We start from the raw sequence: 19,049 nt of genomic DNA, 5'->3' as shown, positions 1-19,049 counted from the left end.
CCTTCATAACATTAACAGTAGAAGCATAACAAGTCCATAAACTGCAATAAGTAATTACTCTATCGGTTTCAGTGTGTATGGTCATACTGACCCTCTCTATAACCCTCTGTGTAGGCCAATGATGAACAGTGTGAGTGCTTCTGCAATGGCCACTGGCCCCACTCGAAACAGCCCACAAAAACAGACCTCTTATTTCCCAAAGAAAACACCCACAGTCCAGAAGACAAATGAAACTCTGCAAGGCCCAGGCCCTTCATCTCACAATCTCAGAGGAGGAGAAAGGAAGGGTGGTTGGCCTTTGGATGTGGGCTCAGTATGACACACACACACAAGAGAAGAGAATCCACAGCCACTCTAAATAATCATGTACCGTACGGTAACAGTGTTCTCCCTCTTAGGACTCTTGTTCCATTACCAGGACCAGGCAGACAGACAGACGACAGACCGGCCGACAAAGATAAGCTTTGTGTTTGTGCTCTTTCATGCATCCTTCAAAAACCCCAGGGCTCTTTGAAAACACACACAACCTTTCAATCCTCTACTTCACTCTCATGGTTCTGATTACACATGTATACAATTACCTGTGCAAACGCTTATAGGCCTCTGAAGCTAGCCATACATTAGTCGACGACAAAAATCTTTTTCATCGTTGAAGCACTCACATTATGTGAATTGTCTGCATAATGTTGTCATCCTGAAGTCTGCATGCGGTCTCCTCAGATTACAGGAGTGTGCTCACATTACTTGACCACTCCCTGTCCTGCTATTTCCAGATGTGTCGTGGCCCGCCTCCTACTCTGTAGCCGGGCAACGGAGGACAGGTTGCAGAAGTTGGAAGTCCAATCGTAGCACCCTCCTCACCACACAAGATACGACCAAAAATATCAGGCATGTCAGAAAAAGCATCGGGACCTAAGATGTGGACCAGAAGAGTGCAAGACCAATAATCGCACATCTTTCACCCGCTCGTATTCACATTATGCAACCGAAGAGGTCTTGGTCGGAGCCTGTGACGCCTGTGATCCCAGAAATTTGTTGTAGATCCCAAATCAGGCAAAATCGCTGTTTAAAATGGTGTAATGTATGACCAGCTTTAGGGGCCTAAAGAAACAATCAATGACGTATAGATGACAGAAAATGCAAGTTGTGACTGATGCTTAAAGGGATAATCCAACAACAGAAATAAAAATCATGACATTACTGTCAATTTGATGAAAGCCTCTGTTCTAGCGGTGGGTAAAATAAAACATTTCCCCATGATTTAACTTCTAAGTGGTCCATCTGTGAAATCCGGAAATCGTGTAGGAACGGATCACAGCTACATGGTTCTCGTCACTGGAGATGACACACTATCACATTTCATAACGCTTTTAAAACAATTACCTGCACTCCAGATCGGCAAAACATTAGTTTACATCGTCATGACAACGTATATATTTCAACAACAAAAAATCTAAGACATTTAGAATTTTGGGTGTTACCCTAATACACTGTGCACCAGCCAGAGACCCTTGTTTGGTTAGTAGTGTTTCTGTAGCACTCATGTGATTGCAGAGTTTGCTAAACAAATGGCCAGTGGATTGATGCAAATAATCATGATATTCTGCCAGGTAGGCATAGGCTACTTGGTTAACATTTAATTGAGAAGATTTTGGGGAAACCTTTCCATTCACCAACAGACGGTTAGCATTAGCATAATCCCTAACGGCTACATAAAGTGTAGACGAGACCTAGGCGAGCACTGCACACAGACAGGGGCATTCCTGTCTTATGATTAACTTGGGCAAATTAATTAATTTTCAAATAAGTTAAAAATCTTTAGTCGATTTCCCGCTAAGTTCAAATAATTTAGTTGATTTCCTACTAAGTTCGATACATTTAGTTGATTTCCTGCTAAGTTCAATAAATTTAGTCAATTTTATGCTAAGTTCAATACATTAAGTTGATGTCCAACTAAGTGCAATACATTTAGTTGATTTCCTACAAAGTTCAATAATAAGTTCAAATCAAACAAAGTTTATTTGTCACGTGCGCCGAATACAACAGGTGTAGACCTTACAGTGAAATGCTTACTTACAGGCTCTAACCAATAATGCAAAAAATGTATTTGGTTGAACAATAGGTAAGTAAAGAAATAAAAACAACAGAGAAAAACAGTAGCGAGGCTATATATACGGTATCGAGGCTACATACAGTCAGGCTGATTGAGGTAGTATGTACATGTAGATATGGTTAAAGTGACTATGCATATATGATGAACAGAGAGTAGAAGTGCCGTAAAGAGGGGTTGGCAGTTGGTGGGTGGCGGGACACAAAGCAGATAGCCCGGTTAGCCAATGTCCGGGAGCACTGGTAGGTCGGGCCAATTGAGGTAGTATGTGCACATTTTCATTAATGTAGAGTTAAAGTGACTATGCATATATGATAAACAGAGAGTAGCAGCAACGTAAAAGAGGGGTTGGGGGGGCACACAATGCAAATAGTCTGGGTAGCCATTTGATTACCTGTTCAGGAGTCTTATGGCTTGGGAGTAAAAACTGTTGAGAAGCAGTGACGCAACCAGTCAGGATGGTCTCGATGTTGCAGCTGTAGAACCTTTTGAGGATTTCAGGACCCATGACAAATCTTTTTGAGGGGGAATAGGCTTTGTCGTGCCCTTTTCACGACTGTCTTGGTGTGTTTGGACAATTCTAGTTTGGTTTGATGTGGACACCAAGGAATTTGAAGCTCTCAACCTGCTCCACTACAGCCCTGTTGATGAGAATGGGGGCGTGCTCGGTCCTCCTTTTCCTGTAGTCCACAATCATCTCCTTAGTCTTGGTTACGTTAGGATAGGTTGTTATTCTGGCACCACACGGCCAGGTCTCTGACCTCCTCCCTATAGGCTGTCTCGTCGTTGTCGGTGATCAGGCCTACCATTAAGTCTGCAAACTTAATGATGGTGTTGGAGTCGTGCCTGGCCATGCAGTCATGGGTGAACAGGGAGTACAGGAGGGGACTGAGCACGTACCCCTTGGGGGCTCCGGTGTTGAGGATCAGCGTGGCAGATGTGTTGCTACCTACCCTCACCACCTGGGGGCGGTCCGTCAGGAAGTCCAGGATCCAGTTGCAGAGGGAGGTGTTTAATCCCAGGATCCTTAGCTTAGTGATGAGCTTTGAGGGTACTATGGTGTTGAACGCTGAGCTGTAGTCAATGAATAGCATTCTCACATAAGTGTTCCTTTTGTCCAAGTGGGAAAGGACAGTGTGGGAGTGCAATAGAGATTGTATCATCTGTGGATCTGTTTGGGAGGTATGCAAATTGGAGTGGGACTAGGGTTTCTGGGATAATGGTGTTGATGTGAGCCATTACCAACCTTTCAAAGCACTTCATGGCTAAGGACGTGAGTGCTACGGGTCTGTAGTGATTTAGGCAGGTTGCCTTTGTGTTCTTGAGCACAGGGACTATGGTGGTCTGCTTGAAACATGTTGGTATTTCAGACTCAATCAGGGACATGTTGAAAATGTCAGTGACGACACCTGCCAGTTGGTCAGCACATGCCCAGAGCACACGTCCTGGCCCCACAGCCTAGTGTATGTTGACCTAATTAAAGGTCTTACTCACTTCGGCTACGGAGAGCGCGATCACACAGTCATCCGGAACAGCTGATGCTCTCATGCATGCCTCAGTGTTGCTTGCCTCGAAGCAAGCATAGAAGTGATTTAGCTAGTCTGGTAGGCTCGTGTCACTGGGCAGCTAGCGGCTGTGCTTCCCATTGTAGTCTGTAATAGTTTGCAAGCCCTGCCATATAAGACGAGTGTCTGAGCTGGTGTAGTATGATTCAATCTTAGCCCTGTATTGACGCTTTGCCTGTTTGATGGTTCGTCGCAGGGCATAGCAGGATTTCATGTAAGCTTCCGGGTCCAGCACCTTGAAAGCGGCAGCTCTTCCCTTCAGCTCAGTGCGAGTGTTGCCTGTATTCCATGGCTTCTGGTTGGGGTATGTACGTACAGTCACTGTGGTGACGACATCCTCAATGCACTTATTGATAAAGCCAGTGACTGATCTGGTGTACTCATCAATGCCATCGGAAGAATCCCGGAACATGTTCCAGTCTGTGATAGCAAAACAGTCCTGTAGTTAAGCATCTGTTTCATCTGACCACTTTTTTTATAAACCGAGTCACTGGTGCTTCCTTCTTTAATTTTTGCTTGTAAGCAGGATTCAGGAGGATAGAGTTGTGGTCGGATTTACCAAATGGAGGGCGAGGGTGTGTGGAGTACAGGTGATACAGAATTATTTTCCCTCTGGTTGCACATTCAACATGTTGATCCTGTTCAGCTCTCTGTACCGGACGTCATTTCCAGTCACAACTTGTAGACTTGTTTACGTGTTGCTGTGCGTTTTATTGCTAACCTTACTTTGCTACCTGCCAACTTTACGGTTTTTACTTTTTAATTACTGTTTATATTTTTAGTTTTTCTCTCGCTCAACTTTTTTCATTCAACTTTTTCACTCCGGACACTTTATCTGGACGTGATTCGTCAGGACCTCCCACTAGCCGAAGCTACGTAGTAACATTAACATGATGCCTTCTAATTGCAGTCGCTGTACTCATAATATACAGGAGAACGATCGCCTTACGGCAAGGATAGCTGTGCTACAAGCCCAGCTTCAGACGCAATCGTTAGGCAAGGGTCATTTAAGTGTAGGAAAGGATGAAACAGCGTCTGTGCCACCAATAAGTACAGATAGTAGTATAAAACCCCTCACAGTAGTATAAGTCCCCGCAGCCGGACAACTTTCTCATGGCGGAGGAAATGCTGTAGGAATGCTCAACCGGTGTCGCTCATTCAGCCGAAATAAACTTTAAACCGGTTCTCCCCATTAAGCAGCGAGTCGGAGACAGAGGCAGAGCCTTCTCTGGTCTCTACTCCTCCCGTTACGGGGTCTGAGACGCCAAAGCCTTCCACCATTAGCTCTGACAAATTGAAAACCCTAGTCATTGGCGACTCCATTACCCGCAGTATTAGACTTAAAACGAATCATCCAGCGATCATAAACTGTTTACCAGGGGGCAGGGCTAAGCCTGCCAGCTTAGTGAAGTCTGCCACTAGCACAGTCAGTGTAGTCAGCTCAGCTATCCCCATTGAGACCGTGTATGTGCCTCGACCTAGGTTGGGCAAAACTAAACATGGTGGTGTTCGCCTTAGCAATCTCACTGGAATAAAGACCTCCTCCATTCCTGTCATTATTGAAAGATATTGTGATACTTCACATCTCAAAATAGGGCTACTTAATGTTAGATCCCTCACTTCCAAGGCAGTTATAGTCAATGAACTAATCACTGATCATAATCTTGATGTGATTGGCCTGACAGAAACATGGCTTAAGCCTGATGAATTTACTGTGTTACCTCCTGGTTACACTAGCGACCATATCCCCCGCACATCCCGCAAAGGAGGTGTTGCTAACATTTATGGTAGCAAATTTCAATTTACAAAAAACAATGACGTAGTTTCCGTCTTTTGAGCTTCTAGTCATGAAATCTATGCAGCCTACTCAATCACTTTTTTAAGCTTCTGTTTACAGGCCTCCTGGGCCATATACAGCATTCCTCACTGAGTTCCCTGAATTCCTATCGGACCTTGTAGTCATGGCAGAAAATATTCAAATTTTTGATGACTTTAAAACTTCTTCGATATAGGGGGCGCTCTTTTAATTTTTGTATAAAAAAACGTTCCCGTTTTAAACAAGATATTTTTTCACGAAAAGATGCTCGACTATGCATATAATTGACAGCTTTGGAAAGAAAACACTCTGACGTTTCCAAAACTGCAAAGATATTGTCTGAGTGCCACAGAACTAATGCTACAGGCGAAACCAAGATGAAATTTCATACAGGAAGTGCCCCAGATTTTGAATGCGCTGTGTTCCAATGTCTCCTTATATGGCTGTGAATGCGCCAGGAATGAGCCTACACTTTCTTTCATTTCCCCAAGGTGTCTGCAGCATTGTGACGTATTTGTAGGCATATCATTGGAAGATTGACCATAAGAGACTACATTTACCAGGTGCCCGCTTGGTGTCCTCCATCGAAATTATTGCGTAATCTCCAGCTGCGTGCATTTTTCCATTTGGTTCAGAGGAGAAACCAAACTGCCACGAATGATTTATTATCGAATAGATATGTGAAAAACACCTTGAGGATTGATTCTAAACAACGTTTGCCATGTTTCTGTCGATATTATGGAGTTAATTTGGAAAAAAGTTCGGCATTGTAATGACTGAATTTTCGGGTTTTATTCTTAGCCAAACGTGATGAACAAAACGGAGTGATTTCTCCTACACAAATAATATTTTTGGAAAAACTGAACATTTACTATCTAACTGAGAGTCTCCTCATTGAAAACATCCGAAGTTCTTCAAAGGTAAATGATTTTATTTGAATGCTTTTCTTGTTTTTGTGAAAATGTTGCCTGCTGAATGCTAGGCTTAATGCTATGCTAGCTATCAATACTCTTACACAAATGCTTGTGTAGCTATGGTTGAAAAGCATATTTTGAAAATCTGAGATGACAGTGTTGTTAACAAAAGGCTAAGCTTGTGAGCCAATATATTTATTTCATTTCATTTGCGATTTTCATGAATAGTTAACGTTGCGTTATGGTAATGAGCTTGAGGCTATGATTACGCTCCCGGATACAGGATTGCTCGACGCAAGAAGTTAATAGTCACATGGAAAAGTCCACAGACCCACTCCAAAAGGCTTTCGGGGCCGTCATCGACTCAGTGGGTTTTGTCCAACACAACTCTTTTTTCTGTATATATATCAATGATGTCGCTCTTGCTGCGGGTGATTCTTTGATCCACCTCTACGCAGATGACACCTTTCTGTGTACATCTGGCCCTGCTTTGGACACTGTGTTAACAAACCTCCAAACGAGCTTCAATGCCATACAACACTCCTTCTGTGGCCTCCAACTGCTCTTAAATGCTAGTAAAGCGAAATGCATGCTCTTCAACCGATCGCTGCCCGCTCCCGCCCACCCGACTAGCATCACTACTCTGGACGGTTCTGGAATATATACTTAGAATATGTTGACAACTATAAATACCTAGGTGTCTGGCTAGACTGTAAACTCTCCTTTCAGACTCACATCAAACATCTCCAATCCAAAGTTAAATCTAGAAATTGGATTCCTATTTCGCAACAAAGCATCCTTCACTCATGCTGCCAAACATACCCTTGTAAAACTGACCATCCTACCGATCCTCGACTTTGGCGATGTCATTTAAAAAATAGCCTCCAATACCCTACTCAATAAATTGGATGCAGTCTATCACCCGCCAGTAGCACGCGCTCCAGCAGGTATATCTCTCTGGTCACCCCCAAAACCAATTCTTCCTTTGGCTGCCTCTCCTTCCAGTTCTCTGCTTCCAATGACTGGAACGAACTACAAAAATCTCTGAAACTGGAAACATTTATCTCCCTCACTAGCTTTAAGCACCAGCTGCCAGAGCAGCTCACAGATTACTGCAGCTGTACATAGCCCATCTATGATTTAGCCCAAACAACTACCTCTTCCCCTACTGTATGTATGTATTTATTTATTTAGCTCCTTTGCACCCCATTATTTCTATTTCCACTTTGCACATTCTTCCACTGCAAATCTACCGTTCCAGTGTTTTACTTGCTAAATTGTATTTACTTCGCCACCATGGCCTTTTTACATTTTTTGCCTTTACCTACCTTATCTCACCTCATTTGCTCACATTGTATAAAAACGTATTTTTCTACTGTATTATTGACTATGTTTGTTTTACTCCATGTGTAACTCTGTGTTGTTGTATGTGTCGAACTGTTTTGCTTTATCTTGGCCAGGTCGCAATTGTAAATGAGAACTTGTTCTCAATTTGCCTACCTGGTTATTAAATAAAGGTGAAATATATATATATTTAAAAATTATACTACCAAACTACTATACTACAAAAGGAGAATGATACCCTGAAATAAAACAGTGTTCTGTTGATCGATACGCCAGTTCAACTTCAAAGGTGATAGTAGCAGGAGTGAGAGAGATGTGTGTTCCTGTGTTGAAGAAATAGTAATGAATCCACAGCTCCTCTGGACCGGAATCATGCATCCAGGCTGATTCTAGTCATAAAGAATATTAGCTATGGCATGCTGAAAATACATCAATAGGAACATGATTCCCTGGAATAAAACAGTGCTCCTTTGTTTGATATGGTAGTTCAACTTCAAAGGTGAAGTTAGCAGGAGAGAGAGAGAGAGAGATATGCGTAATGAATCGTCCCATGCTGCCTTCACAGCTCCTCTGGACCTGAATCATGCATCCAGGTTGATTCAAGTCATAACAAATATCAGTCTTAAATCATGTATCAATACATGGTCTATGGAATGGGAAGGGGTCGCTTGAAGTAGCTAGGGTTGTAAAGAGATGATGATATCAAAAGACAAGTTGGCTAATGAAACTTCAATAGCATATCTGTGATCTGGTAATGTGAAAGGTAGACTTCAGGGAATTTGAAATGATGCTGGTAATTTGAAACTGGCCACATCCTGTAAATAATTGGAATCATAAATAAATAATTGGATAGATTAATCGGGACAAAACATAAAGAAATTACAGGACACTAGAAAAAACAATATTAGACCAACGAGTTTAAAAAATGACATGGTAAACAGCGTCAAAACAGCACCACATAATTAACACAAAGTTAGCGTAGGAAAGCTGTGGGTGAAATTGTTTTAAATAAATAAAAGTCTAATTTCAACATGTTGGAGTGGATTAAAGCAGCAAAGCGGTAAGCCTCAATCAATAACACATTTACAGAAGCTCAACTTTCTCGTTCCAACCAGTTTGATCAGAGATGGAAAAGATCCCAGAGAGATAGAAACAGACCGAGAAAGAGGAAAGACAGAAGGGGGGGGGGGGGGGGGGGGGGAGATCCCAGAGAGATAGAAACAGAGAGAAACAGAGTGAGAGAGAGAGAGAGAGAGAGTGAGAGAGTGAGAGAGTGAGAGAGTGAGAGAGTGAGAGAGTGAGAGAGTGAGAGAGAGAGAGAGAGAGAGAGAGAGAGAGAGAGAGAGAGAGAGAAAAAAAAAAGAAACAGAGGACAGGTCTAACAATGATAGCACAAGATCTACCTAGAGTAGGAACCACACTGCCCACGGAGGACAGGTCTAACAATGATAGCACAAGATCTACCCAGAGTAGGAACCACACTGCCCACGGAGGACAGGTCTAACAATGATAGCACAAGATCTACCCAGAGTAGGAACCACACTCCCCACAGAGGACAGGTCTAACAATGATAGCACAAGATCTACCCAGAGTAGGAACCACACTCCCCACAGAGGACAGGTCTAACAATGATAGCACAAGATCTACCCAGAGTAGGAACCACACTGCCCACAGAGGACAGGTCTAACAGTAACAGCCCTCCTCCCACTCTACCTCCGGGGCAGTAGCAGGTAGCTGGAGTGGCTCAGGCCCTCGAAGACACATCCAGGCATGGAAACACAAGTACAATTCTCTCCCACGCTGGGCCCAAACCACCATTGGATGCTGCTCCTGCAGTTCTGAAGTCTTCACCACAGCATGGCCAGCCTCAGACCCAACCCCTACCCAGAGATATACACAGCAGGCACCCATCGGAGCCCATAGTTAATGTATGATCCCCACAGTGAGTGGATGGCAGAGGAGAGGCTTATAGACTAATGAGAGGTGACATGTCACTATGTGACCCATAAGTGGCTGTGGGTTTGGAGGTAAAATCATGGGGTTTGACAGCACTTACTGTGCATGGGCCACAGTGGTAGTGACTAGCTTGAAGAGTGACTTGGCATGAGAAAGGTCGGAAGTCAGAGCTGGTGAAGTGCACTGCACTTAAAGTGAGTTTGTGCTTAGTGTCAACTTAATAGAAGTCAACTTTTGCACACTAGTAAGCAGGGTTGTGTTGGAGACCACCTAAAGCGAGTCCAAGTCAAGACCGAGGCCAGAGCAATGAGAGTCCAATTCAAGACCATGATTATCATTTTGTCAGATCAGCACCATAATAAAAGCTCCAAATGTAGAGTAAATCTTTGTCAATATTTCAGAAAAACATATGGATTCTTCAGCCATTCAGAAATGTATTCTGGGGGTAAATAGAGAGCCTTTCTTCAAATGCTCACAAACCACAGTCTGTAAATAGATAAAAATACCAAATTTTAAAATTATTCAGTACAACACTTTTCAGCTGTGCTAACATAATTGCAAAAGTGTTTTCTAATGATCAATTAGCCTTTTAAAATGATAAACTTGGATTGTCTAACACAACGTGCCATTGAAACACAGGAGTGATGGTTGCTGATAATGGGCCTCTGTACGCCTATGTAGATATTCCATAAAAAATCTGCCGTTTCCAGCTACAATAGTAATTTACAACATTAACAATATCTACAGTGTAGTTTTGATCAATTTTATGTTATTTTAATGGACTTAAAATTATATATATATTTCAAAAACAAGTACAAGTGATCCCGAACTTCTGAACGGTAGTGTACAAAATATGCATGTACCAGTTCACGCAGAAGTTGTCATTTCTAAAAACTGAATTTTACGTGAGAATGTGCTGATCCTCCCGCCAACTTTAGACCACGCGTACGCACAGTTTATAGTGGTTTAGGTACTGCATTTCAAGAAGGCAAAGGTAGCCTAGTAGCCTTGTGCAAATGAATGACTGACCAGGTGAATCCAGGTGAAAGCTATGATCCCTTATTGATGTCACTTGCTAAATCCACTTCAAATCAGTGTAGATGAAGGGAAGGAGACAGGTTAAAGAAGGATTTTTAAGCCTGGAGACAATTGAGACATGGATTGTGTATGCGCCATTCAGAGGGTGAATGGGCAAGACAAACAATTTAAGTGCCTTTGAACGGGGTATGGTAGTAGGTGTAAGGCCCACCGGTTTGTGTCAAGAACGGAAACACTGCTGGGGTTTTCAAGCTTTCAGTTTCACATTTACATCAAGAATGGTCCACCGCCCAAAGGACATCTAGCCTACATAACACAACTGTGGGAAGCATTGGAGTCAACATGGGCCAGCATCCCTGTGGAACGCTTTCAATACCTTGCAGAGTCCATGCCCTGACGAATTGAGGCTATTCTGAGGGCAAAGGGGGGTGCAACTCAATTTTAGGAAGATGTACACTAACTATTTATTTTACCTTTGAATACTAAAATAATTAGAAATAGGCAACTATTTTCTATTATTTATTTTATTTCAATGATCATTGCGAGACCGAGTAAAGGATCTGATACTAAGACAAGACCCGAGATATTCAATGTGGTCTTGAGTTCTACAACGCCGCTAATAAGTACATACCACATGCTTGGTGAGCTGAGCAATGATCCTATCTTTACTTCTCAGCTCCTCTCTCAGCTCCTGCACCTCCTTCAACAGCTCCTCCACCTGTAAAACACAGAGAAGACACATCTTAGTACAGCCACACAGTTTTATTTGACCCCTACTGGCCTTAAACACACATCTCCACCCGTCCGCCGCAGGGCTGCCAAGATCTGAGCCAGAATGCAATTTGTGAATTCTCCAGAGGACGGCAGGGAACACAAAGTCTAGCCCCAAAATACACAGGGGGGGGGGGGGGGTCCATCGACCAATCACAGGTCAGAGTCACAAACCTGGCTGGGATGTTGGGATGTCTCATTGCAGGAGGGAGAGACAGACGGAGCCTGTGAATGAGAGAGGGGAGAGAGAGAAATAGAGGAGAGAAGGGAGAGCGGGGAAAGACAGGGGAGAGAGTGAGAGAGAGAGAGAGAGAGAGAGAGGATAGACAGATGACAGAGCGAGAGGGGAGAGATGGAAAGATTGTGAAAGAGGGGGGAGAGAGAGCGAGAGAGAAGGGGGAGAGAGAGCAAGATCATGTTTAGAAAGCCAAGGATGAAAGACAGAGGGAGATGCACAGACAGATGACAGAGCAAGAGGGGAGAGACAGAAAGATTGTGAGAGAGGGAGAGAGATGAGGAGAGAGAGGGGCAAAGGAGAGAAAGAGAGCGAGAAGGGAAAGAGAGAGAGCGCGGGAGAGTGTGAGAGAGCGAGAGAGCACGCGAGACTGTGAGTGCGCGAGGGAGTGAGTGTGAGAGAGCGAGGGAGCGAGGGTGGAGAGCGCAAGAGAAAGAGCATGTTTGGAAAGCCAGAGGATGAAAGACAAAGGGAGATGCACAGACAGATATGACGGAGCGAGAGGGGAGAGACAAGATTGTGAGAGAGAGAGAGATGAGAGAGAGAGATAGGGGATAGAGATCGAGATGAGGAGGGGCGAGAGAGAGAAGGGGAAGAGAGAGCAAGAGGGGAGAGCAAGGGAGTGCGAGTGAGCGAGAGGTGGGTGAGAGAAGGGGGGAAAGAACGAGAGGGGGAGAGAAAGAGAGAGAAAGAGCATGTTTGGAAAGCCAGAGGATGAAATACAGAGGGAGATGCACAACACACCTGTCAGGAGGGGAGAGATAATAAGCTGGGCCCGGGTCAATGCAGCACATCAAAGGCTCAGCGCCACAGTGGGGCCCTGGCCATGCAACTTTAATGTGCCTCAGCCAAAGACGGAGCGGAAGCCCCAGGCCCAGACATTCTGATGTGCTCCCAGCCCAGCCGGGCTTCCTTTGGCCGCTACCCATTGCCCACTCCCCTCCTTGGTCCCTACACTCCCTACACTCCAGCCCAGCCAGACAAACACACAGTCCATGCATGACCAACAGATTAGTGCATACATGGCTATATACTGAATGTATAAATGTATTATAAATGCATGTTGGCTCCTGCTCCAACGCCGTGTGGTGTGAGTGCATGTTAGGCAATCCAGTCATAGGGAGCCTCTGGTTTGGAGCCTTCTCCATCCATGTCAATAAACTGAGCTGAGCTGAGCTGCTGTCATACAGAAGGGTTCTGCTGGCCCCCAGGGAGGGGGATGAGAGCTGTGGGTTGGACCATGTTGTTAGGGTCTTTGTGGTTCAGGTTAATCTTGCTCGCCCTCGTTGGTGTCATGCCAGCACCCCCCCCCTCCTTCTCGCTCTTACCCACTCTCTCTCGCCCATCTCACTCTCTTTCTTTCTCGGCTTAGCTTTCCCTCTCCCAGACAGACATGCTACGCTAAGCTGGTTGAGACAGAGAGGCAGGGGCATTGTGACATCGAGAGGAGAAGGAACAGAACAGACTACCCCTTGTTTGAGTCATTTAAAAAGGGAGATTCGAGGTAAAGAGAAGCAATGTGCCCAGAACATGCAGGCAATTGCAATCGCTCACAATAGACACACACAATGGATTCCAGGTTCAAAAAGGTAATATACCAAAACAAGCAGCCACACACAAACAGACCTAGCGCTGACACAGTGACAAAGATAACCAGAGAATGGAGAATGTATTATTTCCCACAGCGTACACAAACAGGGTATGTACACAAACAATAAACAAACCAAACCACTAAGGCCATGTGTACACAAACAGAAGATGGTACTGGTAACATCAGGATAAACAGCCTTGGACAAATAACTATAACATGGACCAAATCCACTGTCTACATGGGGTTTGTTTGACAGTACACTTTCTACTGTAGTCCAGTGTGTGTGTGTGTGTGTGTGTGTGTGTGTGTTTAAACAGTGGGTCTTACCTGTCGAGCTCGAATGGGGTCCTCTCTGGATTCTGGACTCAATGTATCCAGAGTGTTGTCCATCTCACTACCAACCTCCACCTAGACAACACCACCAAAACATATAGGATTCACTCATGTTAGGCTTGTTAATTGCTGACTCACTCATGTTCCAGAGGGAGAGGGGAGAGGGTCTGCCATGACTAACATATACATTTTATATTTATTTAGCCAACCTTTGAGCTTTTTTTTTTGTTGTGGCTATAAAGAGCAATTGTTTGGCTGGGGCAGGGCATATAACAGAAGGCTGGCTCGTCAACAGCAGGGACTGTATCCCAGCATTATAATAGCTATGCTTGTATCTTTGTGACTCTTGCACACACTCAACTGAATAAACTCTCCAAACTCCTACCACCTCCACTCCACCCCCTGGGTTGGGCCTAACTATGCCAGGAGTGGTTTTAGCATGTCTTGCTAACAAAAGCACTTAGAGTGCTCACACACTGCTCAGTAAGCCACTGAGAGTCAAAAGTTTGAAGGCATTAAGTGCACTTCATGTAGACCCAGTGACATGGGCTGTTTTTACAGAACATCATCCGTTTGATAGAACTGTCATGTCTTTACTATCATTAACTGAAGACTGATAGTTTTTAATCAAAGATTCTCTGTAATTAGTTACTGCGCGATCAACTGATTAATCACGTAACTAATTAACTAGGAAGTCGGGGCACCAAGGAAAAATATTCAGATTACAAAGTTGTAATTTCCTAAAATAACTTTTCAGATATTCTATCTGATCAATTAGTCTTCAAATTAATTAATTATTTACTTTGCCTCACGTTAGTCTCATTCCAAACGTCGTAAATTGTTGGTTATCTGCACGAACCCAGTCTTCACTATGAGTCATCCATACATCAATTGTCTTAAATCATTTATTTATTACTAACTAAGTAATTCACAGAAATGCATAAACTAACTAACAAACAAACAAACAAACACGGTAAATGTGGTTACATGAAATGATAGGAGAATGTGCCCTAGTGGACTAAACCGGCATGGCGGCTTGTTAGACAAAAGGGAGGGTGGGGGTCGACTAAGAAGTCACTACAGTTAATGATTATAACAATTTAAATGCTAATCCTTTACACATGAACGCTCACTCAATCGGGAACAATTGCAATCAATATATATATTTATGCTCGGTGTGTCGTCTTGATCGCTGGTGAAAAGTTTGTGTCTTTTGTAGAATTGTCCGTCTCTCTCCCTCTCTCTCTCGGTTGTGGTTAGAGGGGATAGTTCAAAGTGACATTCATTCATTTGTTATAGAATGGATGTTTCGGCGGTTGTCATTCTTCGCGTTCAATGATACTGAATTCCTAGCTGCACACTAGTAATCAATATCAAAGACTTGTTCTTATTCTGTCGGTATCGATAGTCTTAAGAGTTTAACCACGTGGTATGGTTAAAAGATTCAGCAATGGTCTACAACCTTTGTCTCATCCTAATGGAGAAAAGCATGGTCTGCAACCTTTAGCCATCTCATAACTGAGGTAAGCTCAGTCTGCTGATCGAAAACCCGAGTGGGGTTTTTATTGGGAATGGCAGAAAAGGCTGTCCCAGGATATCTGACCCTAACTGGGCTCAGGGGCGGTCCTCTGATTTAGTTCAAATCAAAAGGGAATTGTATTTTTCTTCATTAAACAGTCCAAAATCATATTACACAATTATACAAATAGTATCATACTCATTCATCTTATACAACAATTAGATGTAAACCTCATATCTGAGGCTATTATATAAATAGCGTTATGGTAATGTGGCCACACCGTCTCCCATGAGCTTTCCCAAGTTGTGACAAACGGATCAGCTTGTAGCTGGATTCTTCACCGATCTTTTAAACTTTCTCCGGAACATTACATTTGTTCGTACCTCAAGTTCTGTGAGGTGGAAGGATATCCTTTGTCCTCTATGATAGTTTACTCTCTCTCTACTATGTGTCCATGAGGAGATCCTCTCAGGAATTTATGACCTCTGACCACAGCAGCCTAGTTGAAGGAGGCAAGGAGAGGGGGGTTGCTATACCCAAAGAGGCCAACGTCATGACAGAACCTTGGAGAGAAGAGGACAGGAGAGTGATTTCAATTGATCACTAAAAAGGTAAGTCTGTTCCTAACACAACCATGGCTTTAACAAATAAAAAATGATAACTTCTCTTAATAGTGGCTCAGGTGAAAAAAAGGAAGGAATGTTCACAGGACTCTTGTTTTCTATTCTAAGAAGAAACCAAGGGACCGCCGTAAGATATTTTCAATGTGTTAAAGGGAAAATGCTTAATCTTGTAACAAGATTATAGCATCGGGCCAGTAACTGAAAGGTTGCTGGATCTAATCGCCGAGCTGACAAGGTAAAAATCTGTCGTTCTGCCCCTGAGCAAGGCAGTTAAGCCGCTGTTCCCCGGTGCGCAGGCGTGGATGTCGATTAAGGCAGCCCCCCGCACATCTCTGATTCGTTCATAAATTCAGAGTTTTGTCAGATTGTCCGTTCGTAAATTCAGAGCGTTTCGCTCTCTGAGATTTCAGAGCGCACACTGGACTCTCTGGCCAAGGAGTAGGGTTGATCAGAGAGTTCTGACCACACAACGGCAGTCAAGCACTTAAGGTAACTGGCTAATGTTGGCTAGCTTGCTAGCTACTCCCAGACACAAATGAGAGAACACCTCACTCTGACCATTTCACTCGCCCTAGCAGAGCTGGTTAGGCTGTTTTCATGTTATCCAGGGCGTCGGTAACTGTAACTGTGCTGCTGGCAACAATTGAATCATGCTTTTTTGCCTACCTTTATTAAACGGGTGTTGAGCGTTCGCAAATTCATCAGTTATTATGCGCTCTCAGACAAGAGTGCTCTGAAATCGGAGTAGATAGCCAGAGGGAATTTATGAACGCACCCTAGGTTATCGTTCATCTTTGTGCGAACATTGAGATTGTGCCATTTCCATGGCAACGTTTCATCTGACAGAGAGAAAAGGAATATCTTGTGCATTAGCAATGGCATGGGCTGCAGCCGCTACACATTCAAAGAGCTCTTTTAGTGTCAATCAGGCTTTCAATAAAGATATTCTGACACACAAGATGTCGCGCTATCCACATTTCAACAAGCACCAAAGAGTTACTACATGTCTGATCATAGAGTGATGAAGTGTTTTGTGAGACACTTCCTATTGAAGAGGACTGGAGAGGAGGATGATACTGTCGTCTCAGTGCATAAGTAGGAGGGAGTCTGAAAGCTGCTCTTCAACTTGGCCGTCATTGTAGGCCGTCATTGTAAATAAGAATTTGTTCTTAACTGACTTGCCTAATTAAATTAAATAAAAATACACACTGCCTGGAGCTCAACAATGGAGCTCAGCTCAGCTCCCTCAGAGGGTGTGGATCTAAGATGGCCTGACTTCCCCTCCACTTAGTACTTGTGTTACACAGAAAACGCAAACCGTTGGCAGCAGATCCACAAGTTCTGCCATGAGAGGTGACTGTATAGTTCCCTTAAGGAAAAACACTTTTAGTCAATCTGCTTTCTCTGTGAGAGCTTCCCATGTCTGGAACACACTGCCATCAGACACACAACTTCACCAACTATCACACCTACACAAAAAACATGAAGACATGGCTAAAGGCCAATCAGACTTGTGAACATAGTCCCAAGCTGTGTGTTGCCGCTTTCCATGTTGTCTGTAGCTTGTGAGGTGTGGAAACACTTTGTTGCTTTTTGTGCTATTTCTCTGTCTGCGTGCTGCTCATCCAATGTTTCTCTGTCTGCGTGCTACGTGCTGCTCGTCCTATGTTTCTCTGTCTGCGTGTTGCTTGTCCTATGTTCTCTGTCTGCGTGCTACGTGTTGCTTGTCCTATATTTATCTGTCTGCGTGCTACGTGTTGCTTGTCGAATGTTTCTTTGTCTGCGTGCTACGTGTTATTTGTCACGTTTCTGTCTGCGTGCTACGTGTTGCTTGTCCTATGTTTCTCTGTCTGTGTGCTACGTGTTGCTTGTCATATGTTTCTCTGTCTGCGTGCTATGTGTTGCTTGTCCTATGTTTCTCTGTCTGCGTGCTATGTGTTGCATGTCATATATTTCTGTCTGCATGCTACGTGTTGCTTGTCCTATGTTTCTGTCTGCGTGCTACGTGTTATTTGTCACGTTTCTTTGTCTGCGTGCTACGTGTTGCTTGTCCTATGTTTCTCTGTCTGCATGCTACGTGTTGCTTGTCCTATGTTGTTCTGCATGTGCTCACTGCTCATTGTTTGTCTGTATTGTTATTGTAATAGTTTTTAATAACCTGCCCAGGGTCTGTGGTTGAATAATTTGTCAGCTGGCTAAAACAGGCACTTTTACTGAAACGTTGATTTGTGTGCACTATCCCTGTAAAAATACAAATAAACTCAACTCACCTCACCCTTGGCAGTGATTACAGCTGTGAGTCTTTCTGGTTAAGTCTCTTTTTGTTGTGTCTACACTTGACACTGACATGTGACTTCTGCAATCAGAATATGAAGATCGCATTGAAAAGACAGTTTGTGATCTAATTGCGTTCAGATCTAGCTGACCACTTCAGGTGGTGGTCACGGATGCATCGTGTGCAGATTTCTCCTCCGTCTGGACATAATCAGGGTACCGAAAGTGCATACAGTGGACAACGTCATCAGCACTCCTCCAACAAGTCTCCAGAAAAAACGTGTGTTTTGGGAATGAGGTACCTTTCCATTTTAACGTTGGAGGAAATACGTTCCTAGCGTGTGACGAATGTGCTTGCTGGACTCATAAATGCTAACTAGCTAGCTAAAGTTTAGTAAAACATTTTATGCTAACTGGTTTGCAATCCCTGTGTTGCGTGCTAGCTACAGAGGTTAGCTGGCTAGTTAGCTACAGTAATTAGCTACTGCCATCAGTTGCTGTTGTGCTATTATAATAGTTTGTCTATTCCACTGTTTGTAGAATGCATACTGGCATTTGAATATAGTGTGAGAAAAAGGAATCCGGCCACAATAGACACGGTTGAAATTCTATGATCAGATTACTAAAGCTGCATGAACTTTTAAGTCTAAACAAGGCCTATGAGCTTTGCACACCTGGATTGTACAATATTTGCACATTCTTCTTCTTAAAATTCTTCAAGCTCTGTCAAGTTGGTTGTTTATCACTGTTTGACAGCCATTTTCAAGCCTTGTCATAGACTTGCAAGCCAATTTAAGTCGAAAATGTAACTAGGCCACTCAGGAACATTCGATGTCGTCTTGGTAAGCAACTCCAGTGTATATTTGGCCTTGTTTTAAGTTATTGTCCTGCTGAAAGGTGAATCTGTCGCCCTGTGTCTGTCAGAAAGCAGACTAAATCAGGTTCTCTCAAATTTTGCCT

The 19,049-nt window shown here is 43.6% G+C and overlaps 1 protein-coding gene across 4 annotated transcripts in view; it reads right to left on the bottom strand.

Annotated features, from left to right (window-relative positions):
• The window catches only part of ccser2b (coiled-coil serine-rich protein 2b), a 118,847-nt gene that overhangs the window by 18,213 nt on the left and 81,585 nt on the right, over positions 1-19,049 (bottom strand). For all 4 annotated transcript variants that reach the window (XM_036946256.1, XM_036946257.1, XM_021564844.2 and 1 more), the window contains exons 7-8: positions 13,668-13,748; positions 11,375-11,461 (exon numbers count right to left, since the gene is read on the bottom strand). In XM_036946256.1, the coding sequence (XP_036802151.1) occupies positions 11,375-11,461; positions 13,668-13,748 (168 nt within the window). The remainder of the gene's footprint in view (positions 1-11,374; positions 11,462-13,667; positions 13,749-19,049) is intronic.

Source organism: Oncorhynchus mykiss, chromosome 16, assembly GCF_013265735.2.
Source record: "Oncorhynchus mykiss isolate Arlee chromosome 16, USDA_OmykA_1.1, whole genome shotgun sequence".
Classification (NCBI taxonomy): Eukaryota; Metazoa; Chordata; class Actinopteri; order Salmoniformes; family Salmonidae; genus Oncorhynchus; species Oncorhynchus mykiss.
Note: the sequence above shows the minus strand (reverse complement) of the source record. Positions and strands in the feature narration are given on the sequence as shown.